A 27,902-nucleotide genomic window follows, 5' to 3' on the forward strand; every position below is an offset into this window, starting at 1 on the left:
TTCTGAAGGTGAACTTTGTTGAAACAGATTCCCAAGTAAATCATTTATAGTATGTTAGTAAATATCAGAGAAATTGGTATAGGTCTTGTGTTTTTATGCCAAAAAGAATGTTAAACACATTGCAAATATTAACCCCCTTAAATTCTATATGAAGTAGCTGGAGGACCTGATGCATACTGTGTTTCAAGAGGGGCAAATCCAAATTTCCCATGCTTCTCCCCATTACAGAAGCATAGATGTTAAACTCTTTTCTATTTTAAACCTGATTTGTTGTTGATTTATTCTGCACTGTTCTTCCTTCTGAGATTATAATCCAATGATTCGATAATCGACTTCTGATTACAATGTGCTTTCATGATTATCATCTTACTGATCAACTTGGTATTGGGAAGTCAGTTTAGTTTTAATGGTTAAGCCAGTTCAACCTTCAATGCATCTAGAAAAATGTCTAATGGATTTTGTGTTCAACTCTTCCTTATAGGGATTTTTTTTAAGCAAGATGAATAAGTGGTTTAAAAAAAGAGAGAAAATGTTTTGTGACACGTGGAAAATTTGCTAATAATGGTTGAAATAACTTGAACCAATCCAGATGTCCTATGGTGATGGTAAGTGGAGATCTCTGACTTCCTCCTGAATTCATGGCTGTCATGAGTAGGAGAGACACACTTTGAAATTGTGACTGAATTGAAATAATAGTCTTTGTATCTGTCAGACTCTTGGGTCACTTCAATCTCCTAACTAATAAAGAGCCTAACTAGTAAAAATTTGTCTTTGATCAGAGGGCATTTATTATATGCTTCCTCATAAGATCTGTGTTCTGAGGAAACACTGACTCCACCCAAGGTCTTCATTAGGTTTGTTTGGGGTCAGAACTAAAACAAGTGCAATGGGGTATAGGCAGACTATTCTAGAAGAAAGACTGGATAATTTGCTTATTGGAGGGAAAATTTTTAACTTTCAAGACTCATCTCTTACCAAATCTCATTTTTAATTAAATAAGAAATAGAAAAGTGAGAGGATACAGTCAAAAATTCAATGCAGATCCTACAAAATTAAGAAAAGTGAGGGAAGGAGTGAGTTGGGAGAGATGGGAGAGAATGATGAATGGGGTGACATTGATCAAGATTCATTGTGTTCATAAGCTGCTTTCAAATGGCAACCCTTTGTACAACTAAAGATAATAAAGATTTATTTATTTATCTATTGTGAAAATACTGTACAGAGGGGTTACAATTATATGGGCAAGGTAATGAGTACATTTCCTATTAAGCATTGTTGCCTCCTCCTTTTTTCCCCTCCCATCCCTTCCCATCTCCCCCCTCTCCTCTGCCCCACACACCTCCCTCCCCCGCACACCCTCACTCTCCCCACCCCCACCCCCTGGGCCAAAGTTGTAAAGTTTGTTTTTCAACATAACGACTTGTACATCTCATTGTTGCAATGGGTCCACCTGTATCTCTATTTAAACAATTGGTTTTTTCCCTTCCCCTCCACAAATTATACCAACATCATCTACAGTGAAAACAGGGGTTATACCGTGGGGGGAGGGACATACAAAGCAACAAAGAAATCATCTTATAAATATGTTAGAAACAATTGCAAGAAAGAAAAATCATTTGAGTCCTTATCTTGGGGTTCATTTCGCCTAACATCAATTTATACTGTTTCTGCTTGTCTCAGACATATACTAGTTATTGCAAATAAGGGAAACCATAGGACCTATGTTTCTTTGGGCCTGGCTTACTTCACTTAATATAAACAATTTATTATTTAAAAAGAAAAAAGAAATGGAAATAGAGGAGATATAAACTATTGACTGGTAATTGAAGGTAGAATTTGGGTAATTTCAATTTAGTTCTCCTTGTCATTATTAAAACTGCATCTATTATTTGACTGTTTCATGCAAAAGGGTATACCAGAAGCTCTAATTAATAATCCTATGATGATGGCACCCCAGGAATAAAATGCTATATGCTGTGTGATTGAATTTTTATACAAACACATACCTACCAAGTATTAACATTGGTCAATATTAGGTTCTTAGTTTTGGAATGATTTTTGTTTTGGTTTGTTTTGGTGTTGCATCTATGTAAATGATGTGTATTACACTGATAGTTATGAAAAAATGCCAAAGTGAAGATGGGATATTTGTGACAGTCTGATAATTAGCTCCACTGGCTTTCTTTGGAAACTCCCTAAGAACCCATACTTTCCTAGCACAATGCTCAGTAAGGAGCCGCAAAATGAATTTACTCTGCCGCTCCTCTGGAAGCCAGTTATAAATAAGTGGAGTTTGAGGATGGCTGTCAACCGATTCCATGGCTTCTCTTTCAAATACATGTCAGAGTGCCCTGTAGTTTAAAGATAAGAGAGGAGCAACCCATTCCCATGAAATGTTACCCACGAACAGCGCTCTAATTAGCAAGTATTTTAGTTGAGGTATTTGATAAAAAGCCCATAAAAATGATGGAATCACCCAGCCTAGCTTTAGCATCTGTGTTTACCTGGGATGGTCTTAAAGATTCCTCTTCTTCTTCTTTTCCCAGGGGGACAGAACTAAGGGAGGATGTCTTTTCTGCTGATCTTTTTGAATCAGGTTATTAGAAAATACCAGCAGTAAAGAATGCACTGGATAATATTTTTAAAACTAAGAAACTCCTTAATACATTCCAGGAAGTCCTAGGTCACCAAATAACAGGAAAATTACAGGGGTAAAGAAGCAACATGCTTGAACCATTGCTTTCCTGATATTGAAACTCATTCCTGTCTCAGTAATACTTGGCATCTGTGGAATGCTTGCCTGTGTGTGCTGTGTGTTCAGTTGTATTATTTCTGGAGATAAAGGGGGGCAGGTTTTATTGGCCCTGTTTTATGACTGAGGAAATGGAAAGATTTAGAGTTTCAGTGACTTGCCCCAAACCATCAGAACAATGCCCTGGAACACAATGAAGGGCTCTTCCAGAGACCCCGTGCTCTCCTCGGATGCCCTTGCCTGCCTGCCTGCCTGCCTGCACGGCTGGCTGCCCTCCTGGGTCTGGGGCTGGAGCTTGCTCAGGTCACATGGCCTCTGAGGGGTCGGAGCATCGAGGTCACAGTGAGTGGAAACTCTGAGCAGCTCTGTGGTTTGCACCCCTAGGCGTATGCAGTACCCCATAAATCTACCTGTGGCTCTCCTCCCGCCTTCCCTGGCCGCAATGATGGGGTGCTGGCACCGGTGTGGGCCTCGTGGTCTGGCATCCGATGAGTGGCAACCTTATCTCCCGAGCCTTCAGCTGGAGCTGGTTGGTCTTGGTTTTAATCACTTCTTGGAAAGGGTTGTGGAATCTGCTTTTGCCTGTGGATGGGAAAAAGCGAAGAGCCCGGTCCATGCGGGATAAGCTGTGTCGGCAGCTGCCCAGGTTGGAAGCAGGTACCAGGGCTCCCATAACTCACCGTGTTCTGGTCTGAACTCACTGCCCATATTTCAAAAGATAGCTGAAGATAAAGTCTGCCTTGAAGGCAGTGGAATCTTCCTACTTTCTGGCTCATTTGCACTTTCAACCTGGCTGGCTAGAATGCCAGTTCCCAGCTCTGTATACTTACTGATCTTTCCTTTGTTTCTTCTGTTCTCCTCTACTCGAAATTTGCTATTTCACATGTATAGTCAGGTAAGGGGTATCATTTACGGTCTGTAGGATTCTCTAGGCCTCTCTCCTAGGTACTGAGGTGCAGGTGCATGCAGCCTGTGGGAAAAATTGTGTTCTCACGGGGCTGCACTGAATCCAACACGTAGATGTGGAAAGTATTTGAATAGTGGAAGTCAGGAATGGAACACTCAGTATTTCAGCTGAGAAGTGAAGTTCCATTCCTATGCAAAAGGATTAAAGCATTCAGTAATTGCTGTCATTTGAGTTTTATGGCTTCATAAACTCTTGGTTGGACCCCATGGATGCTCACTGAAGATCAGTGATGCTAGGTACTACAATCAGGGAAGTAAAGCAGACCCCACATCTGTCTTCTGGAGGGAGATAGAACCCACAGCAAGGACATAGGTGAATTATTTTTAGGTTGCCGAGGAAAATCTTTTAGTACCTAAAAGCAATTAATTGATATATTTGATAGTTAAAAGGTTACAGTATCAGGAGTCACTCACCCTGGCTAGCTATTGAATTTTTAAAACCAAGTTGATTTTATGTCTTCCTTAGCCTTTGAATGATGAGCTCAATGGCACCTGACATTCTTCAATTATCTGAGAAGTTTTTGTTAGGATAGGGTCCTAGTGAATATTTCCAGCTATTGCAGCTCCCAATTATGGATTTACTTTCTCCATTAACTGGATGTTCTTGGATCACACCTTCTTATCTGTAAACCAAGCGTGATTGACCTTTGATCAGATTTATATGGTTTACTTTGCCATTCTCACTCTCAGAGATGATGGAACTCAGTCATTTCATAAGTGTCTGCATATAGTCAGTAACATGGGATTTCAGTAAAGATTTATATCCAAAGAGTTCAATTTTAATATTGTTTAAAATAATTAGAAATAGAATCTCCTGAGTGAAAACAGTATTCAGTAAAGTCCTCTGTGGACAGAGGAGTATAAAGTCTTCTGTGGACCTTTGACAATTATATATATATATATATATATATATATATATATATATATATATATATATATATGTTTGTTTATTTGTTTGTTTTTGTTTTTTTTGGTAGGTCGTGGGGCCTGAACTCTGGGCCTGGGTGCTGTCCCTTAGCTCTTCAGCTCAAGGCTAAAGCTTTACCACTTGAGCCACAGTGCCACTTCCAGCTTTTTCTGCTTATGTGGTGCTGAGGAATTGAACCCAGGGCTTCATGCATGCAAAGCAAGCATTTACCACTGAGCCACCTTCCTAGCCCTGACAATTATATTTTTGATAAGCAGATACTCAAAAAAGTCACAGTTTATAGTTAATTGAAAAAGGAGGAATAGAAAGGCGAATCTACAAAGCTAGAGACAAAAATGCTAGCAGTAGTCATTTTGGATAATATGATTATAATTTTTATTTTTAGTCCCACTTTTTAAAAAGCCAAACATGCAAACTCTTTTGTTTTCCCAAGATTACATATAAACAGCATAAAATGACCCTATCATTCCAGTCAAAGAAAGAAAATAAATATCCTGCCTTGTTGCTTTGGACCTTCTTTAGACACTTTGTCAGTTGAGAGGAAGGGGGACACTTAAGAGATTTCTCATCTTCCTTCTTGTGGAACTTTTTCCAGAGGAGAGGAAGTTCATGTTACAACAAAAATATCCTGATGAGAAAAAGACCCAGTGACCTAATGTTTTGTCTACATAACAGCAAATCTCCCAATGTTTCCAAATACACTTGAACTCGTTTTCAAACATTGGGATTGCTTCTCCAAGACACCAACCTAGAGAGACAACCTAATTAACAAACATAGCCCTTTAAGATTAAATAATAGAAAGGCTTTAATCTACCCCAAAGATAAAAGTATTTTTGAATGGGTATATTGTATGTAAGTATATATGTACTTGTGTACTGAGAATAGGACCCATGGGCTCCAATAGCAGGCAAAAGCTCTACTTCTGAGCTATTTCCCCAATTCCATGCTTTTATTTTATTTTATTTTATTTTGCCAGTCCTGGGGCTTGAACTCAGTGCCTGGGCACTGTCCCTGAGCTTCTCTGGCTCAAGGCTAGCATTCTACCACTTGAGGCACAGCACTACTTCTGGCCTTTTCTGTGTATGTGGTTCTGAGGAATAGAACCCAGGGCTTCATGCATGCTAGGCAAGCACTCTACCACTAAGCCATATTTCCAGCCCTTCCATGCCTGTATTTTAAATAGGCATTTTTTTCATTTTGATGACCAACACAAAAATGCTGAGGATTTAAACTGTTTAAATGCATGAGTGTATATGCCCATAACACATGCAAACACATACTGCATACCTGGAGATGTGGATAGTTCATCTGTTTTAACTCTTTCTTGTGTGGATCTGATGATTTCACATTAGTTGCACCGAATTAATTAGCAGGGATAGGTGGAGGTAGACTGATCCAGAAGAGAGGCATTCTCCTCCCGCCCTCTCTTTCTGAGGAGCCCCTCCCTTCCGCCCAGCTCCTTTAGCTGCCTTTCACAGGTCCCTGCTTTGGAGGCCTCTCTGGCTTGAGCATCCATGAGCTCTTTGGCCCCTCTCCAGCGTTCTTGCACTGGGCTTTCCAGCCACATTCAATGAGCCAAGCCCATCGCATTAGGAGCAAGCAGAGAATGACAGACATTTGCCAACAGCATTTCCATCACACTGCTCTGTAGGTGGACTAACCCCAAAGCCTTGCATGGTCTCTCTTTTGTGAAAATGTGAAGTAACTCAGTGTAAGCATTCAAATCACACCACAATCAGCCAGGTAGAGCCTGCTGGACCTAGTCCCCCATATTATGATTTGCATATCATTTGTCACCCAGAGCTCGAGTTAAGGGTTTAATCTCCTAAGTCTTCTGTTAACAGTATTAAGGGCAGAAACAATGAGACCATGGTGTTTAGAGGGGAGGCCGTGCGTGGCCAATGATAAGATCAGGCCCTGGGTGGCTGAGGGAGAGATCGCATCCTGAGCAGCACTCATGAACTCCCTGTCTTGCCTGTGTCCTGCTGTTCTGACTCGAATCCTCTAGAACTGTGAGCTAACATAAACCACTTTTCTTTATAAACCAGCCTGCTGCAGGTATTTCCTCAGAGTATAGAAAAGCTCCTCAGGCCTTTCTTATTCCCGGAGCCATTTTCAATCCTTCCTTGGAATGAGCATGACAACCTCTTTGGTGGTATGAGGAGTCTACTTCTCACCCTTCAACGCACATCTCCCACAGTGCCCGACATATTCCTTCAGTTGTTGTGAATAAACACATTCATTTGAAAAAGTCAATTAATTAATCAAATTTGCGTGGTAGTACTGGCACTTGAATTCACAGCTGGGATGCTCTTTCAGTTTTGTTCTTGATTTTTGTCGGTCGTGGGGCTTAAACTCTGGGCTTGGGCACTGTCCCTCAGCTCAAGGCAAGGACTCTACCACTTAAGCCACAGTGCTACTTCCAGTTTTCTGGTGGTTTATTGGAGATAAGAGTCTCACGGACTTTCATGCCAGGGCTGGCTTTGAACCGAGATCCTCAGATCTCAGCCTCCTGAGTAGCAAGGATTACAGGCGTGAGCCACCAGCACCTGGGGTCTTTCAGTTTGTATTTGCTTTTTTTGTTTTTTATTTGCTCAAGGCCAGTGCTCTACCACTTGAGCTACGGCTCTACTTCTGGCTGGGCTGACTTCCGAACTGAGTTCCTCAGATCTCAGCATCCTGAGTAGCTAGGATTACAAGAGTGAGATACCAACACCTGGCTTTAATTTTTAACGTATTATTGGTCTTGATTTCATTAATTGACAACCCAGGAGTGATAAAAATCAAAAGTATCTTGCCTCTAAGTCTCTTTGAGAGGCTCTGGTCTGGACCACATCCTTCCATACTGTGCAAGGTAGTTTCTATGACCTGCCTGTGTGCCTGCTCTTCAGAAAGACCTCTGCTCACCTCTCCTCTGGTAGGATCCCCTTCTCCAGCACCACAGCCATTCCCTCCCAGGAGCCCTTCCTCCTGAGGTGTGCATTGATCTATCTCGTGAGCTTCCATCTATCTCCACCCAGCTCTATCACAGCCAGAGATTCTGACCAGATTCACCAAAGCATCCATCATGGACCGAGATTCAGATTCTTGTTCACCAAAGCATCCCCAAACCTAAGCTCAGGACCTAGGTTTTCTATGCTCTCTTTCTTCTAGCTAATAACAATCCATAACAAATAGTAGCTAGACTATAAAAGCTATTTTCTCTGTGCTGACAGCAATGTTGAGCACATCATCTGCTATAGATGTATTGTTATCATTGCCAAATAAGAAAGGCAGGGACCTATTACTAATTTATCCGGGAAAATACTCAATTTGTTATGCAAGTAGATGCCAGTGATGCTATGCCTAATAGTTCAAGATGAGCAGCAAGATATGAAATGCAGGTTTTGATATATTTTCCTTTTTCCTCATCCTTTTATCCCCCAAGTGGTTGCTGTTTTTAATTCTACATATGTGTCACTTGCTCATAGTCTGATAAGAAGGTCATGATGGTTACATATGTATAAATGATCATTTGTCTAGCTTTAAATGCTGCATCCAGCTTAATTTTCTAGAGAAAAATTTGCAGAGATATTTAGGCACAACTCATCCTAATTAATTATCTTGCATTACAAGTTATTATTTTGGCAAGTATGTATTTCTTTACTCACAGGTGTGACCTATGAACTGTGACTTCTATCCCCCAACCCTGTCCTGGATGGCATTTACACAGAGCCATGTAGCATAATATTACAGATGATATATATATATATATATATATGTACACATATACATATATAAATTAATATGACCTGTCTTTAAAACTTTTTTAATGTAGTTACAAGAAAATTTAAAATTACCTTTTTGGTTTATAGTGATGACTTACATTTTATTCTATTGTGTAACATAGACACAGATGTTTATGCATCTGAAGTTTGAAGAGTATTTAACGTGGAAAATTATAGAGCCAATATAATTTAATTTGGTCTTTGCTAAAAGGAGTATGTGAAGCCAAACATCTTAATTAGCAGTCGCAGGAGGAACTCCAGGAAGTGATGGAAAGACTGACTGACCTGGCTGCTTTCAGAAGACAATAGCCAGCTATTACATCTCCCGAAGTAAACTCAGAGCTTGGTGCATTATGCTTTTATACAAGATTGGTACTTACTTTATTACAAAATAAAGGAAAGCCGCTGTCAAATACTTTTGACTAAGGACAGAGTTTCCTGATATATTGAGTGAGCCAGTGGTGCACGCCTGTAATCCTAGTTACTCAGGAGGCTCAGATCTGAGGAATGAGATTCAAGCCACCCCAGGCAGGAAAGTCATGAGATTCTTATCTCCAATTAACTACCCAAAAGCCAGAAGTGGTACTGTAGCTCAAGAGGTAGTTCTTCCTTAAGCAAAAAAGCTCAGGGACAGTATTCAGGCTCTGAGTTCAAGTCCTAGGACTGGCACACATAAAAAAAAATAGGGAATCCTTTCATCAACAGTTCCTACTATTGATGGGCAACACTGTAAATTTTCTTTTTTTTTTTTTTTTTTTTTTTTTTTGGTTTGTCATGGGGCTTGAACTCTGGGCTTGGGCACTATCCCTGCACTCTTCTGCTCAAGGCAAGTGCCACTTCTGGTTTTCTAGTGGATTATTGGAGATAAGAGTCTCACGGACTTTCCTGCCTAGGCTGGAACCTGATCTTCGGATCTTTGAACCGTGATCTTCAGATCTTAGCCTCCTGAGTAGCTAGGATTACAGGCATGTGTAGAGAGCTGCGTGCAGCCACCCTCCGTCTTCCCGATGGCGAGTGCTCTCTGTGGTAAACAACTCCTTGTATGGCTAAGGCAAAGAATCTGGCTTGCTTTCGCGCACCTGAACCTATTGGTGGTTCCCACGTGGCGTATCAGGGTTGGCTACCCAGCGGGTACTTAAGGCTGTGGGGAATTCTCCCCGGGGTTGGGGTCAGAAGATTACTCAAAGGTCCTGAATAAACTGCAGAGAGAAGAGTTCGGTGTCGCGTCTTCCTTGGTGGTCGAGGCCATAGCGACAGGCGTGAACCACCAGTGCCCAGCAACAGTGTAAATTATACAAACAGCATTGGATCTAAAGTTATAAACCGTAAATCAGAAGAAGTTAACTTTATCTGCCAGGTGTCTACTGCTTCCATTGATAACTTTTGCTTAGGAGGCTGTAAGACACTCTGTGCATCAGAAAACCCAAGTTGGGGGCATAATGTTACGGACAATGTTTGTATCTCATCAACATTTGTTTGTTGAAGCCCTGATTCCAGATCTGGTGATATTTGGAGATGGGGCCTTTGAAGGGGGTTAGGGTTAGATGAGATTGGGATGGCAAAGTCCTTATTGCTCCTATGAGAAAAGACCAGAAAGCCAGCTTTTCCCACTACCCTGTGAGGATAGAGTGAAGAGTTGGCGGTCTGTAAGCCAGGAGGAGCACAACCAACCATTGCAATTCAGACCTTGAACTTCTAAGCTTCTGGAGCCATAAGAAATAGTGTCTATGGAAGTGACTTGCATCTATGGTGTTTTGTTACAGTAGCCCATACTGACTGAGATAAACACCAACAGGTTAGTTCTGCAAAACATGGCAAATGCAGAATGGTCTCTGTCACTACACACACGTGTTATCTACGACCTCAAGTTTCTTACTTAGGGATGTTGGCAAGCATGTGACCATAGAATGCACTATGCCAAGTGGATTCCACAGGTGCCCACTGGCATTTAGACTGGCATTAGACAGAGAGGTATTCGTTCCTCTATGCTATTTCAAAATCCTGCATAACCCTCTTGGCTTCTAGAGATGCAAACAACTCAGGGTTTAGTAACTGCTCAAGGTCACTGTGGAATGGCTGATCTGGAAAAGGCCGGTTTTATTAAGAAGATGAGGTAACCCTGGTTTCCTTCTTGCCTCAAACTGAAAACAAGAGGTGAAATTAATGACCTATGGTAAAAATTTGTTATGATTAAAAAGTCTAGGCTGAGACCTGATATAAACTTTGTGGACCAAAGCATGCAGTGCACTTCATGTTTTTTTTTCTTCTTTTTAACTCATCTTGGAAAATCTTTTTACTCTATAATGAATGGCTGCTTCTTGGCTGGAGGCCATGGTACAAGTATGGTCAACGCCACACAGATGAAAGAATGCAGGACTTTATCAGACTAGACAGCTCTGCAGTCTGACTAAAACACGGACAGGTTTCAGGGTTCAATCGGTTGCAATATTTAACAAAGTAATCTTGTGTAGAATTAATATCAGGCAGTTTATATAGTTCTTAGGGAAATATAATAGAAACTATAGGAGATGCATCAAGCCAAACTGCACTTAAATCATAGTTATTTTCAAAGATAACACATGAAAACAAATGAACTGCATTCTCTCTCTCTCTCTCTCTCTCTCTCTCTCTCTCTCTCTCTCTCTCTCTCTCTCTCTCTCTCTCTCTCTCTCTCTCTCTCTCTCTCTCTCTCCCTCCCTCTCTCCCTCTCCCCCCTACTCTCTCTCATATCCATGCTTGGGCCTGAACTCGAGTCTTGAGTGCTATCCCTGAGTTTTATTGATCAAAGCTGGTTCTCTACCACTTGAATCAAAGCTCTATTTCTCTCTCTCTTCTCTCTCTCTTCTCTCTCTCTCTCTCTCTCTGTGGTGTGTGTGTGTGTGTGTGTGTGTGTGTGTGTGTGTGAGAGAGAGAGAGAGAGAGAGAGAGAGAGAGAGAGAGAGAGAGAGAGAGAGAGAGAGAGAGAGAGAGAGAGAGAGAGAGAGAGAGAGAGAGAGAGAAAGAGAGAGAGATTAATTGGAACTAAGAGTCTCCAGGACTTTCCTGCCTGGGCTGGCTTCAAATCAAGATCTCAGATCTCAGCCTCCTCAGTAGCTAAGTTGACAGGCATGAGCCACCAGCACCTAGGATGGCATGCTCAAAAGGCTTGACCTACACAGAAATCTTTCTTATCACAATGTAATTACTACTTCAATTAAGTAGCAGATAAGATAACCAGAAAAATCTTTACATATTTGGAAATTAAGACATAAACATCCAATAATCTATGGGACAAAGAAGTCTCCTAGCCCATCAAGAATATCAAATATTTAAAAACTAGAGAAATTAGAACACGAGAACATCATGAGATATTAAAACCCATATAAATAAGGCTATGGATGGCAATGTTAGTTATAACAGACTTAAAGTCACTTAGCTACAGAATGGATAAGAAGCACTATTTCTATTCATACACTAGAATACTGCACAGCAGTGAAAATGAAAGTCTTTAGCTACATACCACTAGAAGATTAGTCTCACAATGAGTATGTTTTAAGAAATGGTATTATGGGCAATTAACAATTATCTTAAGTCATTCAGGGATAGTTAGTGTTTTTAAAAATATATTAATTTTTTTGTGAATATATGGTCTGGAATTTGAACTCAGGGCCTTCACTTGCTAAGCAAGTACTCTACTGCTTGAGCCATGCTTCCAGCCCCTTTTTTGCTTATTTTTGAGACAGGTATGACAATGCAATCCAAGCTGGCCTTGAACTTGTGATCATCTTGTCTCATTTTCTTGAGTTTTGTGTCAACCCAACTGGCTAAAAATATATTAACTTATCACCTCAACTGACTAAAGATAATATAATTTTCTTCAAATAGGTACAAATAAATAAATTATCACTTCATTCAATAAAATAAAACAGATTAAGGAGGTAAGGAGAATCCTTTACCTGCTAATGAGACTATTAAAACTATTAAAAGCAATAATTATACTTATTAAATGTAAAAGGCATTCTCTTTAGTGGTAGTGAAACAAATGTATCAGTTACTAGTGCTTTTAGTTATCATTGTACCACAAATGGTGGCTAGCGCAGGTATTCAGGAAAAAAGGACAGTGAAAAGATTAGAAAGAAAGAAAAAAGTACTAGGTCCTGATAGCTTTACACCTATAATCCTAGCTACTCAGGAAGCTGAGATCTGAGGATCACATTTCATAGCCAGCCCATGTAGCAAAGTCCACGAGACTCCTGTCTCCAATTAACCAGCAAAAAGCCAGAAGTGGAGATGTGATTCAACTGATAGAGCATTAGACCCTGACTCTAAGCCCCAGTACTGACACACACACACAAAAGTAGGGGAGAGGGGTAATTAATCCCTTACAATATACCAGTGTGATGGTTATAGTTCATGTTGATTATCAACTTGACTGGAAATGAATAAAGTTACATTTCTGGATGTGTCTGCAAAAGAGTAAGTGGAGGAGACAGGCCCTGAATGTGTGTGTTACCACCTGACAGGCCCAGTACTGTAGTAAGTGAGGGAAGGGAGAACACAGGCAGGCCTTCTCTCTTTCTCTCCACTTGCCAGCCATATGAGCCTCTGCCACAGCCATGTGTCCTGCTTCATGGTGTTTCCTGACTACAAGCCCAGAATAAGTGGAGCCCAGGACTGTGGACTGAAACCTCAGAAATGATGAGCCCAAATCCATCTTTCTTCCTTTTAAGTTGATTTTCTCATAACAACCATGTGAAATGGGTAGCCTAGAAGTAGAGGCGTTGTAGTGACCACCTGACACGTGGTTTTGAAGTCTTTAGAGTTGGTTTGAGGGAGGGAATTTGGAAGAATTTGGAGGTTCAGGCTGGAGAAAGGCAAGGAGGTGCATGGACGATTCTGGGGTGCTCGGAAGGACACAGTATTGATGGGACTATGGACAGTGAAGATTGTGCTCACAGAGCTTAGTGAGAGCAAGGACTCCACTGGCAGCTGGACCAGAGACATTTTGTCCATGTTCAGAGGGAACACTGAGCCTAAAAGTGATGGATGAGGGATGTGGCATGGTTATTGCTAGCTGCTTCTTGGCAGGTTTACAGTGACAATCAGGAGCGAAAGAGGAGAACAGAATGCAAAGCAAGCAAACAAGCACACCTCCTGCAGTTTGGTCAGAAAAGTTAGTGTAGTGTTAAAGCAATTTCTAATGAAATTAAGACCATTAAAAAAAGTTAGTGTAATGTTAAAGCAATTTCTAATGAAATTAACACCATTAAAAACAAGCCTTTTTTTGTATTAGGACAATAGGACAAAAAGAATAATTGAGGGTATCACAAAAATTGGCCACATCCTACCCACCACTGGCTCAACAGTATAAAAGAGTTAAGTCATTGGAAAGACTTTTCCTTGAGGAGAAACAGTTCTTCTAGGGCAAGTTCTAGGAAGTTGTTTACCAAAGATGTATTTCACTGTGCTTTATGGATGTGGAGGCTAGGGAGTACCAGTTACACTGGAGCTGGGAGTAGACCTAGGTCTGCTGGGTGATGCTGGTTTTCTGAGCATGAGAAATGCAAGGGTTATGGGTCATGGAGGCCTCAATCTAGATTGCTCCCTTCTTCCCTTCTCCTTTCCTTCCTTCCTTTCATTTTTGCCAATCATGAGGCTTAAACTCTGGGCCTGGGTGCTGTCCCTGAGCTTTTTCACTCAAGACGAACACTGCTCTACCCCTTACGTTACAGTTCTGCTTCTGATTTTCTGGTGCTAAATTGGAGATAAGAGTTTCATGAACCTTACTGCCTGGGCTGGTTTCTAACCATGATCCTTAGATCTCAGCTTCCTGAGTAGCTAGGATAATAGGTGTGAGCCACCTGCTTCATCCTAGATTTCAAAGGAATACTTGGGAGGCCTTGTGGAGCATGGTCAGAGCCCCCCCTCCCCCCCCCCCCCCACCGGGCTGACCCTGATAAGGTGATGTGTGAAGCTGTGAGAGGGAAGCCTAAGGTCCAATGGAGACCCCAGGAAAGTAGAGTTGTCAGGGACACAGAATGTCTGCAGAGGAAAGCTACAGGCCACAAGGAAAACCAGCCCAAGAGACACCATCTCAACTGCAAGAGGCAAGGCTATAGGTTTGGGTTAGCCAACTCCTGAGGAATTCCCAATCCAGACACCATGTGCCATAGATGCAGGACAGGGATTTACGGGATTTAATGTTTACTTTGCTGAATTTTGGTCTTGCTTTGATCCAGTTTCAAGCTCTTTATGCCCTCATTATTTCCTATTGTAATGGGAATGCAACTTCCTTTAGCTTTTACAGAGTTCACAGCTGAGAGTTCTTGAGTTGCAGAGGAAACTTGGAACTTAGACTTTTGGATAATGTTGCAACTGTTAAGAATAAAAACACCTGCAGGTGGACTGGATGCATTTTGTATTATGATATGGGCATGAGACTGTTGGGACATATGCATGGGTTGTTTTGGTTTAAGAAGGTGCCTTTGGGGTGTCAAGTTAACAAGGAATGGATGTGAGATGGAGATCTTGGAGTTTGTGAGGGTATTTCCAGAGAGGGTTAAATAAGGGGGGAAGGACTCAAGGTTGCCCTATTTCATAGATTGGGAATCTGGAAAAATAAAAGCTGGGGAGCTGTAGGAAGCCATTCACTGCAGGCTTTCTCTCTCTGCTTTTGGCTACCATGATGTGAGCTGCTTTGCTCTCCCCCTCCACACCCCCACCACCACATGATAAACTGAACGTCTGAAACCAAAATATGTAAATTCTCTCTTTAAGGCTTTTACTTGGGTATTTTGCCACAGTGATGACAGTCAGTTAATACAACCAGCTGTGATGTTATCACAGCTGTATATTCGCTATTAACACAACCAGCTAATATACAAAATCTAAATGCACCTACAAACTATTAAAAATAATCAGAAAATTCAACAGGATTGTTAGACTCAGTATTAACCTTTAAAAGTCAGTTGCTTTTCTATGCAACAGTCATGTATTTCTATTCTGGCAATAAGCAATTAAACTGTATATAATGTCATGCCACTTAATACACCCATGGGGATTTTTAATAAAACCTTAGCCAGAGGAGCAAAGAAGAAAAAATAGAAGTGATAACTTTAAAGAAACTAATAGGAATGGGTAACTTCTCTGTGCTTACCTTACCAGACATAGGTTTAGAATAAAGAAACTGGTGAAAGGCAGTGTAATATTGATGCAGAGACAGAGAAGTAGGAGGATCAAGGGACTAGAATAGTTACCTATTAGCCCATGCAGGAGGAATGAGCACTTGATATTCATGCTTATAACTGCAAAACTGAGGGAAAGATATCTGATAAGATCGGAAAGATATACGATATCTGATAAATGTAATAGAGTGATGGGGCACTTTATTATAAAAATCCTATCGCTCAAGCAGAACATAATTCCAATATAAAAAGGAATTCAAACTGTAGAACTTAAACAAAAAAGTAGGAGTGTAGAAAGCAAAGCACTTTCATAATCCCAGGGATAATTTTAAAAAAGAATTTCTTCAGCCAGGCGCTAGAAACAAAAATGTCAAAGAAAAATGAGCCAGATTGAGCCACCAATTACTAAACCAAAAGGTAAACCAAAGATTAGAATATACTATTTGCTACACACTAAAATAACATAAGTTAGACATCCAATATAGGAATAGAATTCATTAATTAAATTAATCAAATTAATTAGAAACAAAAAGGCAAACTTCACAGTAGATAAATAGGTAGAGAGTGGCACGTGTAACTTATGCCAAGGGGAATATAAATGGCCAAGGAAGATAATAACAGTTTCCCAAACTCACTAGTCACAATCGATCTCACTTTGTACCCTTCAACACCTAAGTCCAAGGATTCAGGAAGTAGGTACATGGCTTTACTGTTGGCACAACCCTACAGAGACCAATGTACCAATTCTTATGAACTTAAAACATGGTTTTCTCTACAGACTATTTATGGTTTCAACTTCTAGTGGTCACAATGGTACATATACAAAAATATGCACTGAGATTTTTAAAATAGAAATGAGAAGACAGACCTGGTCTTTATAAACAGATGACAAAATAAACTTTGTATAACTGGGCATGATACACAGCTCCTACTACAGATAAATCTCATCTATAAAGTCCAAAGGTATATATTGAGCTATTAAAAATGAGTTCTAGTAGAAAGTATAATATGAAATACTCCATGACATTTAAAAGATCACAAGACAATATACTTAATTTTATAGGACTATATACATATGTGCATGTGCATACGTGAACACACATAAACAGAATATACATATGACTTCTGTATTTTTCCTAAATGGAGAAATCTGAGCACCAACAAGCCAAATATTATTACCATATACTGAACCTCAGGGATAATTTGACATCTGTTCTATTATTTTTGTTTGATATATTTTGTAGTATAACTGACTGAAGTTTTTCAATTTAAAAATTAAATCAAAGCCAGGCACTGGTGGCTCATGCTTGTAATCCTAACTACTCAAAGGCTGAGAGTTGAGGATGGTGGTTCAAAGCCAACCTAGGCAGGAAACTCCATGAGACTCCTATCTCCACTAACTACCAAAAAAAAAAAAAAAAAGCCAGAAGTAGATCTGTGGCTCAAGCTGTAGAGTATTTGCCTTGAGTACAAAAGCTCAGAAAAAGCAGCCAGGCCCTGAGTTCAAGCCCCAGAACTGGCAAAAAAGAAAGAGAGAAAGGAAGAAAGAAAGAAAAGAAAAGAAAAGAAAAGAATCAAATGAGAAAGGACCCTCTAAAAAAGCTCCTAATATTTGAGGCTAACAGTTTTTCCTTTTCTGGAATTTAAGGCAAAGAGAGGAAGGATAAACCATGATTTCTTTATTGGCTAATCCCACCTTATCCACAGATCAAAGAAAGGGCTCTCTATTTCCCCATTCCTGGAGCTATAATACAAGGCTTCCTATCTCAAATGGATGAGCTAGGTGGGGAAGAGTAGTAAAACCTGAGGGGTACTGGGTGCCCAGTCCTGGGATAGAATGCTGAGCCAAGCAGGGGGGTCTTGACTCTGCTTGCTCCAGGACAAATGGCTGGGATGGACAGTTCCACTCTGTCTAACTGAGGGCGTAGACTCAGGATAGCTGCTCTCTTCCCATTCTGAGAAGCGCTGTGAGAAGATTTCAGAAATTTATAGCAAAATGCAAGTTCTTAACTCATGCAGCACAGAGATGATCAACATGAGGGTGCCAAGGTTAAATCCACCTTTCATGCGTTGTTTGGCTCACGCTATGTTTAGAAGCGGGTATTATTTGCTTGGGATTTTTTTTTTTTTAAATTGTATTTTATTTTATTTGAGAACATACTGTACAGAGGGGCTACAATTACATGGGCAGAATAATGCATACATTTCTTACCTTGCTTGGGATTTTTACTTGTTGTTAAGTTTTTGTAAAATTTTGACTTAGAATTTCTAATAAAAAGGAGATCCTTGAAGAGCTCTAATCCTGAAGGAATTAGGGCACAATGGAGCCTAAATGGTAGAGAGTCAACAGTTGGATGTCTTCACTGTCTTACTGAATCCTTCCCTGCTGGCCCCATTTCACAAATGAGGAGACTGAGATCCAGGCAGCTCAGCATTGGAGTTAATTTGTGGCAAAAGCCATGTTGTCACATGATATCTGATTGTCAGTTTTCAGTAGGGCCTCATTTTTATATCCTGGCTGGTCTGGACTGCAGTCTTCCTGTTTTGCATCCTCCATATTACTGGGGTGACAGACAAGTGCTACCACACTCACTGTTGGTTGACATGGAGTCTCAACCTTCTTTAAAAAAATATGGGCTCCCCTAGAATCTCAGGTAGCTAAGACTAAAGGCTTGAGCCACGGCACTTGGTCCTTCATTCCATAGCATATTTTCTGTGTACATCAGGTGCAGCTGAAATGATCCTTCCTTTAAAACTTTTAACAAGGACTTGCTTCAAATTTAATTAAATGAAAAACAGATGGCTTCATTGTGGTATGAATGAAATAATTATTAGTGTTTATTATATAATTATTTATAATACTAACTAAAACAAGAAGATAGAAGACATTTACATGCAAAATATAACAATGGCATTGAATATGTGGTCATAGTTGATTCTCACACTCTTTCCTTCTGAGTTAAGAACTCTTTTCCAGGTATACCTGCAACATATACTTGTTCCAGAATTCTTGCGTTTGAGGCTTACTTATTTTTAAATCTGGTAGATAATCCACTCTGATTTAGATGAGTTTTAATTTTCATGCCCAGAAGTACTTAGCCATTTGGGCTAGGCATTTCTAATCTATAAAAAGTACCTTTCTGGTAGAAACAAGTGCATGAAGAAATTAGATGAATTACAAAAAACAATTCTTCAGAATGTGAAACAGTAAGTAACTTAAACGCAGAATGACAGGAGACTGGTCCAATTATCTCTGGCATACTGTGCAAAGCTATTCAAGAGAGCAGGAAGAAAGTGAGACAGGTCTAAATATTGACTCACAGATCTGTGAGTTGCAAAAATTATATACATATAGTATGGAATCAAGTTAAACACAAAACCACGTTATTTGTGGGTCCGTGTGTGTGTGTGTGTGTGTGTGTGTGTGTGTGTGTATCTAGAGAAACTATCTGGAAAACAGGGAAGTGGCAGGATTGGCTACCTCTGGGAAGACAGAATAATAAGAGAGATATGAGATGGTCAAAGTCAGTTTTAGCCAAGTCTTTGATGCCCATAATGTTTTAACTTAAACTTTAAGTTTAATGGCAAAACTTGAGATGATATGTGATTGTAGGTTCACAAATCCTTTTTAAGGTAATGCACAAGCAATTCTGCGATCATTTCCAATTGCAATCTCACTCATAAAATATGGAACGCTCACCGCCTCACCTATCCAAATGAAACTTACTCTACTTTGTCATCTCCTCCCCTGCCCAATTGACTTTTGAGTGTGAATAAAGCATTGGAGAAGATAAAAGTAAAACGGTGTCCGCCACCCCTGGAAAAGGCACAACCGTTCTGGGAACACTTGAATGGGAAAGAATAAGAAATCGGGAGTGGATTAAAACCAAGGAAGGATCACCCCAAGCTCCAAACAGAAATCAAAGCCAAGTGACTTTGCTTGAGTTAACCTGAGAAGAGTTGTAGCTGGTCTTTTGATTTGTTCCCCGAGGCCATGTTGCCTTCCCAACAGTGCCTGGGAAACTGCGAAGGAAAGATTGTGGCTGAGCCCAGGGGGAGGCTAAGGGTTAGGGTGAGGTCTTAACTAGGGAGTCAGGGGCAGAGGTAAGAGACTCCAAATGTTTTCCTCCCAGCCCTTTAGGCATCTGGTCAACCTAAAGGAAGCGCTCCAGCGACCTGACATGCACTATCCTGTGTTCTATTTCCCTTGTGATTATCCATCAGCCATCGGTCTAGTTGTCTGTCTCTCCCCTCTCTCTCCCCCTACCTCTTTCTGTCTGTCCATCCATTTGTCCATCTGCTATCTACTTACTGACCCCAGAGAGCTGCTTCTCCCGTTCACCCCTGACCCGGACAAGCCCCCTCTCCTTTCTTCTTCCTCCAGAGGGTTGTCTTCCACCTGTTCCCCTGGCCCCCTCAATGGCTGCTTCCCTCCCGCTCCCCTCCCTGGCCGCCGGTCCCCGGACGTGCGTGCGTGCCTGGAGTCCGCAGCGGCGCCGCGGGCCGGCCGGGCAGCCGCGGCGGAAGGAAGGACGCGTCCCGCGGGGGAAGGCTGGCGCGCGCCTCCGACGCCGGCGGTGGGGATGGAAGCGCCGTCGAGGGGGCGCCCAGCCCCTCACTCACCTTGCTCGCCACGGGCGGGGCCGCCAGGAGCAGCAGCAGGAGCGCCAGCCCGACGGACGGCCGGGGCGCCGCCGCCGCCGCGGGGCGCATGGTGGGTGACGGTCCCGGGACCTCAGGCCGTCGGGCGTCCGCGTCCCCGGCGCCCCTGCGCGGCGCTGGGCGGGGATCCCGGGCGCTCAGGGTTTTGTAGGTTTCCGCGGTGCGGTCCGTCTGTCCGTCCCACCTCACCCAGGCTTGGGGTTGTTGCTCCCAGGGAGGGAGAAGTGGCTCAGATCCCGCCCTCCCTCTCCCCTCCCTCCCTCCCCCCCTTCCCGACTCACCAGGCGCTGTCCCTTGCCCTGGGCATGGTGCCCAGGCAGAGAGAAAGGGCTGGGCGCCTGCGGGGCATGCAGGTGGGCGAGGCTCCAGGGTGAGGGTGAAGGAGGTGATGCGGCGGAGGTCCTGGGGTTCGGAGGGACGGGGGGGGGGAGCGATGGGGTGGGGAGGAATTTAGGGAGGGTGTGCGGCTGGGGAGGTGGAGGCTCGGGGTAGAGAGGGCGTGGCCAGCCGCCCAGCCCAGATTAAGCGGGAGGCGTGCCGGGGCGGCGGCACTCAGGCCGGGCTCACTTCGCTTCCAGCTCCCGGGGCGCTGCGTCCTGGTCTGGCCGCCGCTTCCCTCCCCCCCCCCCCCCCCGCCCGCCCCGCTCCAGCCCAGCCTCCGACTTGCAGCCCTGGGATGAACTTGGCCGTCAGAGCCGGGTGAAGAACCAGCCGGTGGATCGGGCTGGGCGCAGGCGAGAGGCGTGCGGGTCCCCACCGGTAAAGCGGGTCCCCTCCCCATCCCACCCCGGGCAGGCGACCCCGGGGATGGGGTCTGAGCCCTCCCCCCCTTGCCTGGGCCAGCCGGGAGGGTGGGGGGCGGCTCTGGGGGAACGTGGCACCTGTGTGGGGGTGGCCGAGCAAGCGGTGGCTGGGGCGGGGGTCACCAGAGGAGAGCCGGGCTACCTCGCAGGCCGGGCCGACAGGGCTTGAACCCGGCGCGGTGAGTGTGGATTCGTTGGCAGGCTCGAGTTACCAGCCTGGCAGTCGAGGCCTTCCCCAAGGCCAAGAGCATTTGAGGGGAAAGAGAAAGCGCATCCTATTCTCGCTGCGCGCCCAGCTGGCTTTTCAGGCTGAACCTTATCTGCGGAAATGGAGGAAGAGGGGAAACAAGACCCAGCTGGGGTCCGGCGTGTCCCTCTTCTCAAAGGGCTCCCGAGGCCGTGGAAGCCTGGGATGGAAGGACTCCACACCTGGCTTGTGTGGGCTGCATCTTTGAGCCCTGGCTTCTACCCTTTCCTAGATACACTGGTTCGAGTGCGATTGTTCCATGACTTCCAGAATCCACGCTAAACGCGCCCAAGTGACATTGAAATCGATTTTGCTGCCGGAAGGTAATGGTCAGGGAACAGTTCTGGAATCAGGAGGTAGGAACGGTGGCACATCATCAGTTTGCATCAGACAAGAGCTGATGACAGAGCTATTACGCAGGCGCAATAGTCACAGGAAGGGAATGGAAGTAGATATTTCGAGATACCAGGTGAAAGAAACTGCAAAGCGCCAGAAAATACCAGTGGATGCAAACTTGAGACTGCCAGGGCTCCTGTGTGTTACAACGGAAGGAAACGCTGCGTGTCCGGGAGAGATAAGAGAAAAATTAGATGTCATTGCTTCTCATTCAAGTTCACCTACCACCTCAGGTTCAGATCTCTCTTGCTGACAGCTATAGTGGTTCATTATTAAACACCAAGTCTGAGCTCTCCATTTGGTCACTGATGGGTGAGAACCACTTGCTTGCTGTCTACTAGGAGCTTAGATCTATGCAGCTAGGTAAGCAGGTAAAAACCCTGAGTGAAGATTGGAGACTGGAAAGAATCTCAGCGACTGACCAAGGTACATCCACATACCTAGCCAATCCCAAGTGAATTGCATCAGACTTTGTGAAGGAGTCAGGTGACCAGGTGTCTTAAAGTTACCTAGGGAACATCCACTATTGTCCATGCACTTTGGGGGGTTGCTGCACTGAATTAGGGTCTCTTCTTAGAATAATAAAAAGGGAAATGTATCAACTATTAAAATGTAGACACACTGAAGAACTTGTGCCTAGACTGTAGATGTTGCTGTGTGGTGCATTGTAGCTTCTTTTCACTGGTAGGCAAGGATTCTTATGAAATTTCTGCCATCCATGATCTATTTATACTGATCCATTGACAGTTCATGAACTCTGTGTCTACAAGTTCTGAGAGGCTTATGATATTTTTTTTTACAAATTGGTAGATTCTTGCAAATCCAACAAGAGCAGAAATCTCTGTCCTAATGCTGAATGCTCCTTTTCTTTGTTGACTTATTTTAGTTTTCTTTTCTTGAATCCTTGAGGTTTGGGTGGAAGGTCAGATTTGTTGCTTGATCAGTTTTGGAATAGGAGGCAACAGTCAACTGCAGGTCATCTCTGATGCAGACTGAGCAGGAAAGTAATGTGAGGTAAACACAGGAAAGCAGAAACAATGCCACAAATTTGGGGTCTTCACTTATAACCAAGAGATGAGGGAGGCAGAGATAGAAGGATCATGGTCTGAGGCTAGCCAGGGCAGAAGCATGAGGATTACTTAACCAAATTAAAGTCAAAAGGGCTGCAGGGATGGAGAGCACAAGTGGTGGCATTTTTGTTTGTGTTTTTGTTTTTAAGGATGTTAGTATTAATTCTACATCGTCATAGATGTAGACTGTATTCAATGACTCTGGTTTTCTCAAGGATATTTATTGTATGTATGAACCCAACAGGCTCCTTTATCTTTCAACCCCAAATGGCATCTAGCATCTATAAACATATTTAGTTGAACAAAAGAGATACAGTGTCCTGAGTAGATGCTGGGATTTGAATCATGTCTATGTTTTCCTGTGTGACCTACCCTCTCTGTGCTGGAGTCTTCCCTGCTGCAATTCAGGATAACCAGGCTACATCAACAAGCCAGAGGTAGCTGATAATGCATGAGAAATGTTTCGTTGAGTGTGGGTGGGGGCGGGAGTGGGGATGATGGAGCTCTCATGGTGATCATATAGTCCAAAGTCAGATTCTTCGGTGGCAAAAGGGAAAATGGATGGAGATGAGAAAACAATGTGCTACGGTGGCCCCTGGTTAGAGATGCTGCTCTGAGCTCAATACTAAAGAGGTAAAAACCAAGCACAGCTATTAGCTCCTTGAAGTTATGCTCACTTCCTCTGCTTCTAGAACTTTGCCTTGGCATCCTCGGGACCAGCAGCTTTAGCATCACAAGGAACTTGGTAGAAATCGGAATTTGGGGAGGCTAAGATCTAGAGAGTCCTGGTTCAAGGCCGGTCTAGGTTAAAAAGTTCATGGGACTGTATCTTAGTCCATGTAAAGCTGAGTGTGTTGGCATGCACCTGTTAACCCAGATACATGCTAAGCATGAATAGAGGGACCATGGTCCAAGCCTGCCCAGGGAAAATTAAAGCAGGACTCTATTTTAAAACATTATCAGAGTGAAAGGGGCTGAGGTGATAGCTCCAGTTTTAGAGCTCCTGTCTAGCAAGCATGAGGCCTTGAGTCTAAAATACAATAACAATGATGGGTATACAGATTTTTTAAGAGGAAAATCAGAATTTCAAGTGACACAATCCATTGATTCACAACCTACATTCTCAAAGATATTTGGGTAATTCATATATGAATAAAACTTTGAGAAGGTCAGATATAACTCCCCATTTTTCACCCTCTCCCCAAAATACACCCCACCCTCAACTTTCCTGTGTCTTACTGTGTTCACCTGTGGTGTTAATTAAGCATAATTTGTGATATAGAAAATAGATTCGGATCAAAAGAATTGGTGCTTTAGATCTTAAGGTAGAAAACAATGAGAAAAAAGGGGGGATCCATTGTTTTCATAGAAAGGACACATAGCGATATCTATGGTTGAGTCTAATACTAGATAAGGAGTTTGAAAAAATAAAGTAGTCATTACTTTTGATACATCTTATATGAGTTTTTAACCCCTTAAAATGATAGTAACATCATGTCCATTTTTCAGACAGGTAGTGTCTAAACATGTGTGTCTGCTTTCCTCTATTTCAGTTTAAGCCCTATTAGGGCAAGAGGGTTTTTACTGTGTGTGTTCTGTGCTTTCAACTGTTGTGAGTGAATGAAAGCAACTGAATGAATCTTCAGATTCACACAAGTGGCTTCTTTCCAAAGTTCATGCTCTACCTAGAGCTGTTATTGACTAGTGACTAGTATTTTTGATCAGCTCTACTTCTCCAGGTTGCCTATTGCTCGTTGTTCAATATTTCTGCTTGGTTTTGTTTCACATCTCCTTTTAGTTGTCTTTTTCTTTCAAGAACACCTCTGAAACAATTATACTCTTAGATACCTTAAGATCTCAGGCATGCCAGGTGTGGGTGGCTCACGCCTGTAATCCTACCTACTCAGGAGGCTGAGATCTGAGGATCACGGTTCAAAGCCAGCCCAGTCAGGAAAGTCCATGAGACTCTTATCTCCAATAAACCACCAGAAAACCAGAAATGGCGCTGTGGCTCAAGTGGTAGAGTGCTAGTCTTGAGCTGAAGAGCCGAGGGACAGACAGCGCCCAGGCCCAGAGTTCAAGCTCCATGACTGACCAGAAAGTTACATGTGAACACATGTGACTTCTTGCCATCATATCTGTAGGCTCCTCCACTGCAGCTGTAGGCTCACAGCTCCTGCTCTGGTGACTTCCATGAATCTGTGGGCAATGGTGGGCCTCTAGCTAGTTTCTTCTCCTGCATACCTCCATGGGATCCATATGGCAGGTTACTCTGGGGGCAATTACATGCAGTCCCCAAATCTAGAGGCTCCTAGTCACAGGAAATTTCCCTTCCATTTATACTATGTCGCATCACAGGGTGAGCAAGGCGGCTGTGGGAGCTGGAGTGGGTGGAGAAAGCTCTTACGGCCATCAGGAGCCTCCTGGAAATTTTAGCATCTCAGTGTCCTACTCATCAACTTGAATCATCATCTTCTGTACTGGACATGACAGACATACTCTATGGACTCAGAGCTACGCAGGCTTTACTCTGTAAGGGTTGGGGAAATGAAACTTACCTCCAATGAGACAAAAGATGTGCAAAACTCAGTGAGAATGGGAGCCATACTATCACACACCATAGCACCTGCTGACTGCAAAGCTCCCTGAGGCTCTTACAGGCCTGCCTTGCTAATTTCATCTATCCTGGAGTAGAACCAAGTGATTTCAACTTGGCACTTTTGTTCTATCTTGTGTCATCCCAGGGCCCTCCTGAGTTCTCAAGTTTACTGTGCAGAGCCCTTTACATCAAATCTTTGTTCTTGAAGTTTCTAATGCCTTTGGCGGCCTTCACCTTGGTCTATTTGATTCAGCTTCCTCTGCTTTAAGATCTAGATGAAACATCAACGGCTATGTTTCTAGAGAGACCTCTTTATAGCCTTCATTTATGTTTCTAGATTATAACGCCTTTGAGTGACGATAGGAGGTAAGCTTTTTTAATGTAATAACTGGTGAACACACACACACACACACACACACACACACACACACACACACACACACACACACACACAGAGTCACATGATTACTTCAGGCAAAATTCATGTTTTTGTATTCCCCACAGTGCTTAGCATGAGAGTTGGTCCAAAATGAGAGACAGATAGGGTGAGTTTTTTTTTTTTTTTGTCTGTCATGGGGCTTGAACTCAGGGCCTAGGCTCTGTCCCTGAGTGCTTTTGCTCAAGGGTAGTGCTATACTACTTTGAACCACACACCACTTCAGTTTTCTGGTGGTCAATTAGAGATAAGAGTCTCACAGACTTTCCTGCCCCAGCTGGCTTTGAACTGTGATCCTCAGATTTCAGCTTCCTGAGTAGCTAGGATGACAGGTGTAAGGTACCCATGCCTGGCATGATAGAAATTTTTTTCAATAACTCCTAGATGTCTTGTGCTTTCAAGACTGTCTAGAGGTGCTACATGTACATATTTTTAAATAATTGCCAGCCTCATTTGCAGAGAATAGCCTTAAATTATAAATATTATTATATCTTAGATAATTTTAATTTATAAATTATTTCTTACAGGTTTTAAGCATAGACTTGATTCTATATTGCATTGTATTCGGTTTCTTTGTGGTTAAAGTTTACATAGATTTCTTCCTAGCGTTGATGTCTGAGGTTTAAAAAATGTTTAATTTCCAAATTTCTAAATGGAGAAGCAATTGTACCATTATTACAAGGTTGGTTATGCCTTTGTGAAACGTTAAACTGCTAGTTGTTTGAGCTGTATTGTCCACTTGGAGTTCTCATTCCAGTGTGCAGCCATCCTCTTCCTCTTCAGCCCCAAGGAACCTGACTTGAAGGTCAGGGGCCCAGGGGAAGCCATAACTCCGGAACCCAGGTTGGAGGAATGCCCTTGAATCTTTCATGAGCCTCCAAAAGAGCAGAGCCATTCAAAGAGGAATCTAGTGACAGGTCTGGGTTTTGAGAGGAGAAACATGCTCAAAAGATTCTGAGTCCCTTGGAACCAATTCTTGCCAAAAACAAGGGAGATGGAGAGGCTGGCAACATGACAGGAATGCAGCCACTGAGAACAGATGGGAGACTTTGTTAGGCAAACCCAAGGCCATATACACACCATGTCCTTCCTCCCACAAAACAAAACCTTCCTCCTGCATCTTACCTCCAGGTTCATTTGGACATATTAATGAAATCTCTCTGTCTCTGTCTCTGTCTCTGTCTCTCTGCTTAAACATATTAAATGCTTAAACATTTGTCTTCTCCTTAAAGACTTCCAAATGTACCATAGGAATTTCTAGACAAATTCTGAATATAAGGCCTCTAGGGAAGAACTCTAGTTTTCTGGGATTCTCTGGGAACATGATGTCTTTGTATCAATGACTTCTGTTTATAATTGATTCTGTGCTCTTGCTGTCTTAGGGGATGATGTGGTTCTTCCCACGGATTAATTTCCTGAAATATACTCATGAATTTTTATGAAGGACATGAGTTCTGTGGTGTAGGCATTAGGAAGGAAAACCCTAGAATTTGAATCCTGGACATGTTACTTACAAACTCTGTAAGTGGGAGAAGAAGAAGAGAAGAAAGAAGGAGGGAAGGGTGGGAAGAAGGAGGAGACAAAGGAGAAAGGGGAAGAATAGCAGGAAAAGCAAGAGGAAGTACCTGCAACTGACTGTTAAAACCAAATGATGTTTCTTTCCTGGTGTTCTCTCAGAGTAAACTTCTGTTAGTTTTTTCTTTTTTTGATCCCATCTAGAATTATCTTTCTGAATACATTTCTCTTCTACAATAACTGAATATTTGTCTGTCTGGATAATTCCTCTCTTCTGATGTTTAAAAGGTAGGTTAAGGTCTATGGAAGACCCAGGTCTTCAGACCCAGCTACCTAGAAGGCTAAGGCAGGAGGCTCACTCATTTTGGACTTGTGATATTTAGGCCAGCCTGCGATCATAGTGGAATCAAAGTTAGTTAGAGGGTAGTTATATAATTTTATTCTTCCTTTCTGCTTCCATGGATTTTCCTTCCCTTGCAAGTCAAGCCACCCCCACTTCCTGGAGTTTAACCAATGTGTGCCTCAGTTTCCACTGCTACAACATCCTTCAATATATTGGGAAACTTCATCTCTATCATTGCTTGGGAAGGAAGTTAA

The 27,902-nt window shown here is 42.7% G+C and overlaps 2 protein-coding genes across 11 annotated transcripts in view; one reads left to right on the plus strand and one right to left on the minus strand.

The window, feature by feature from the left end:
• The window catches only part of Col4a3 (collagen type IV alpha 3 chain), a 144,272-nt gene extending 123,835 nt beyond the window's left edge, over positions 1-20,437 (minus strand). For 2 of the 3 annotated variants that reach the window (XM_070015684.1, XM_070015699.1), the window contains exon 1: positions 20,201-20,437. In XM_070015684.1, the coding sequence (XP_069871785.1) occupies positions 20,201-20,290 (90 nt within the window). In that variant the 5' untranslated portion in view covers positions 20,291-20,437. Of the gene's footprint in view, positions 1-3,162; positions 3,335-20,200 lie in introns of all 3 variants that reach the window. The other variant, XM_070015693.1, reaches the window with a different exon arrangement.
• A 448-nt stretch (positions 20,438-20,885) lies between these two features.
• Col4a4 (collagen type IV alpha 4 chain) overlaps positions 20,886-27,902 on the plus strand; it is a 125,188-nt gene continuing 118,171 nt past the window's right edge. For 5 of the 8 annotated variants that reach the window (XM_070015744.1, XM_070015711.1, XM_070015710.1 and 2 more), the window contains exons 1-2: positions 20,886-20,998; positions 21,522-21,612. The gene's annotated coding sequence lies outside the window, so the exon portion shown is untranslated. Of the gene's footprint in view, positions 20,999-21,521; positions 21,646-27,902 lie in introns of all 8 variants that reach the window. The other 3 variants (XM_070015724.1, XM_070015736.1, XM_070015718.1) reach the window with 2 other exon arrangements.

Source organism: Dipodomys merriami, unplaced genomic scaffold, assembly GCF_024711535.1.
Source record: "Dipodomys merriami isolate MVZ:Mamm:240054 unplaced genomic scaffold, mDipMer1.0.p SCAF_1, whole genome shotgun sequence".
Taxonomy (NCBI): Eukaryota; Metazoa; Chordata; class Mammalia; order Rodentia; family Heteromyidae; genus Dipodomys; species Dipodomys merriami.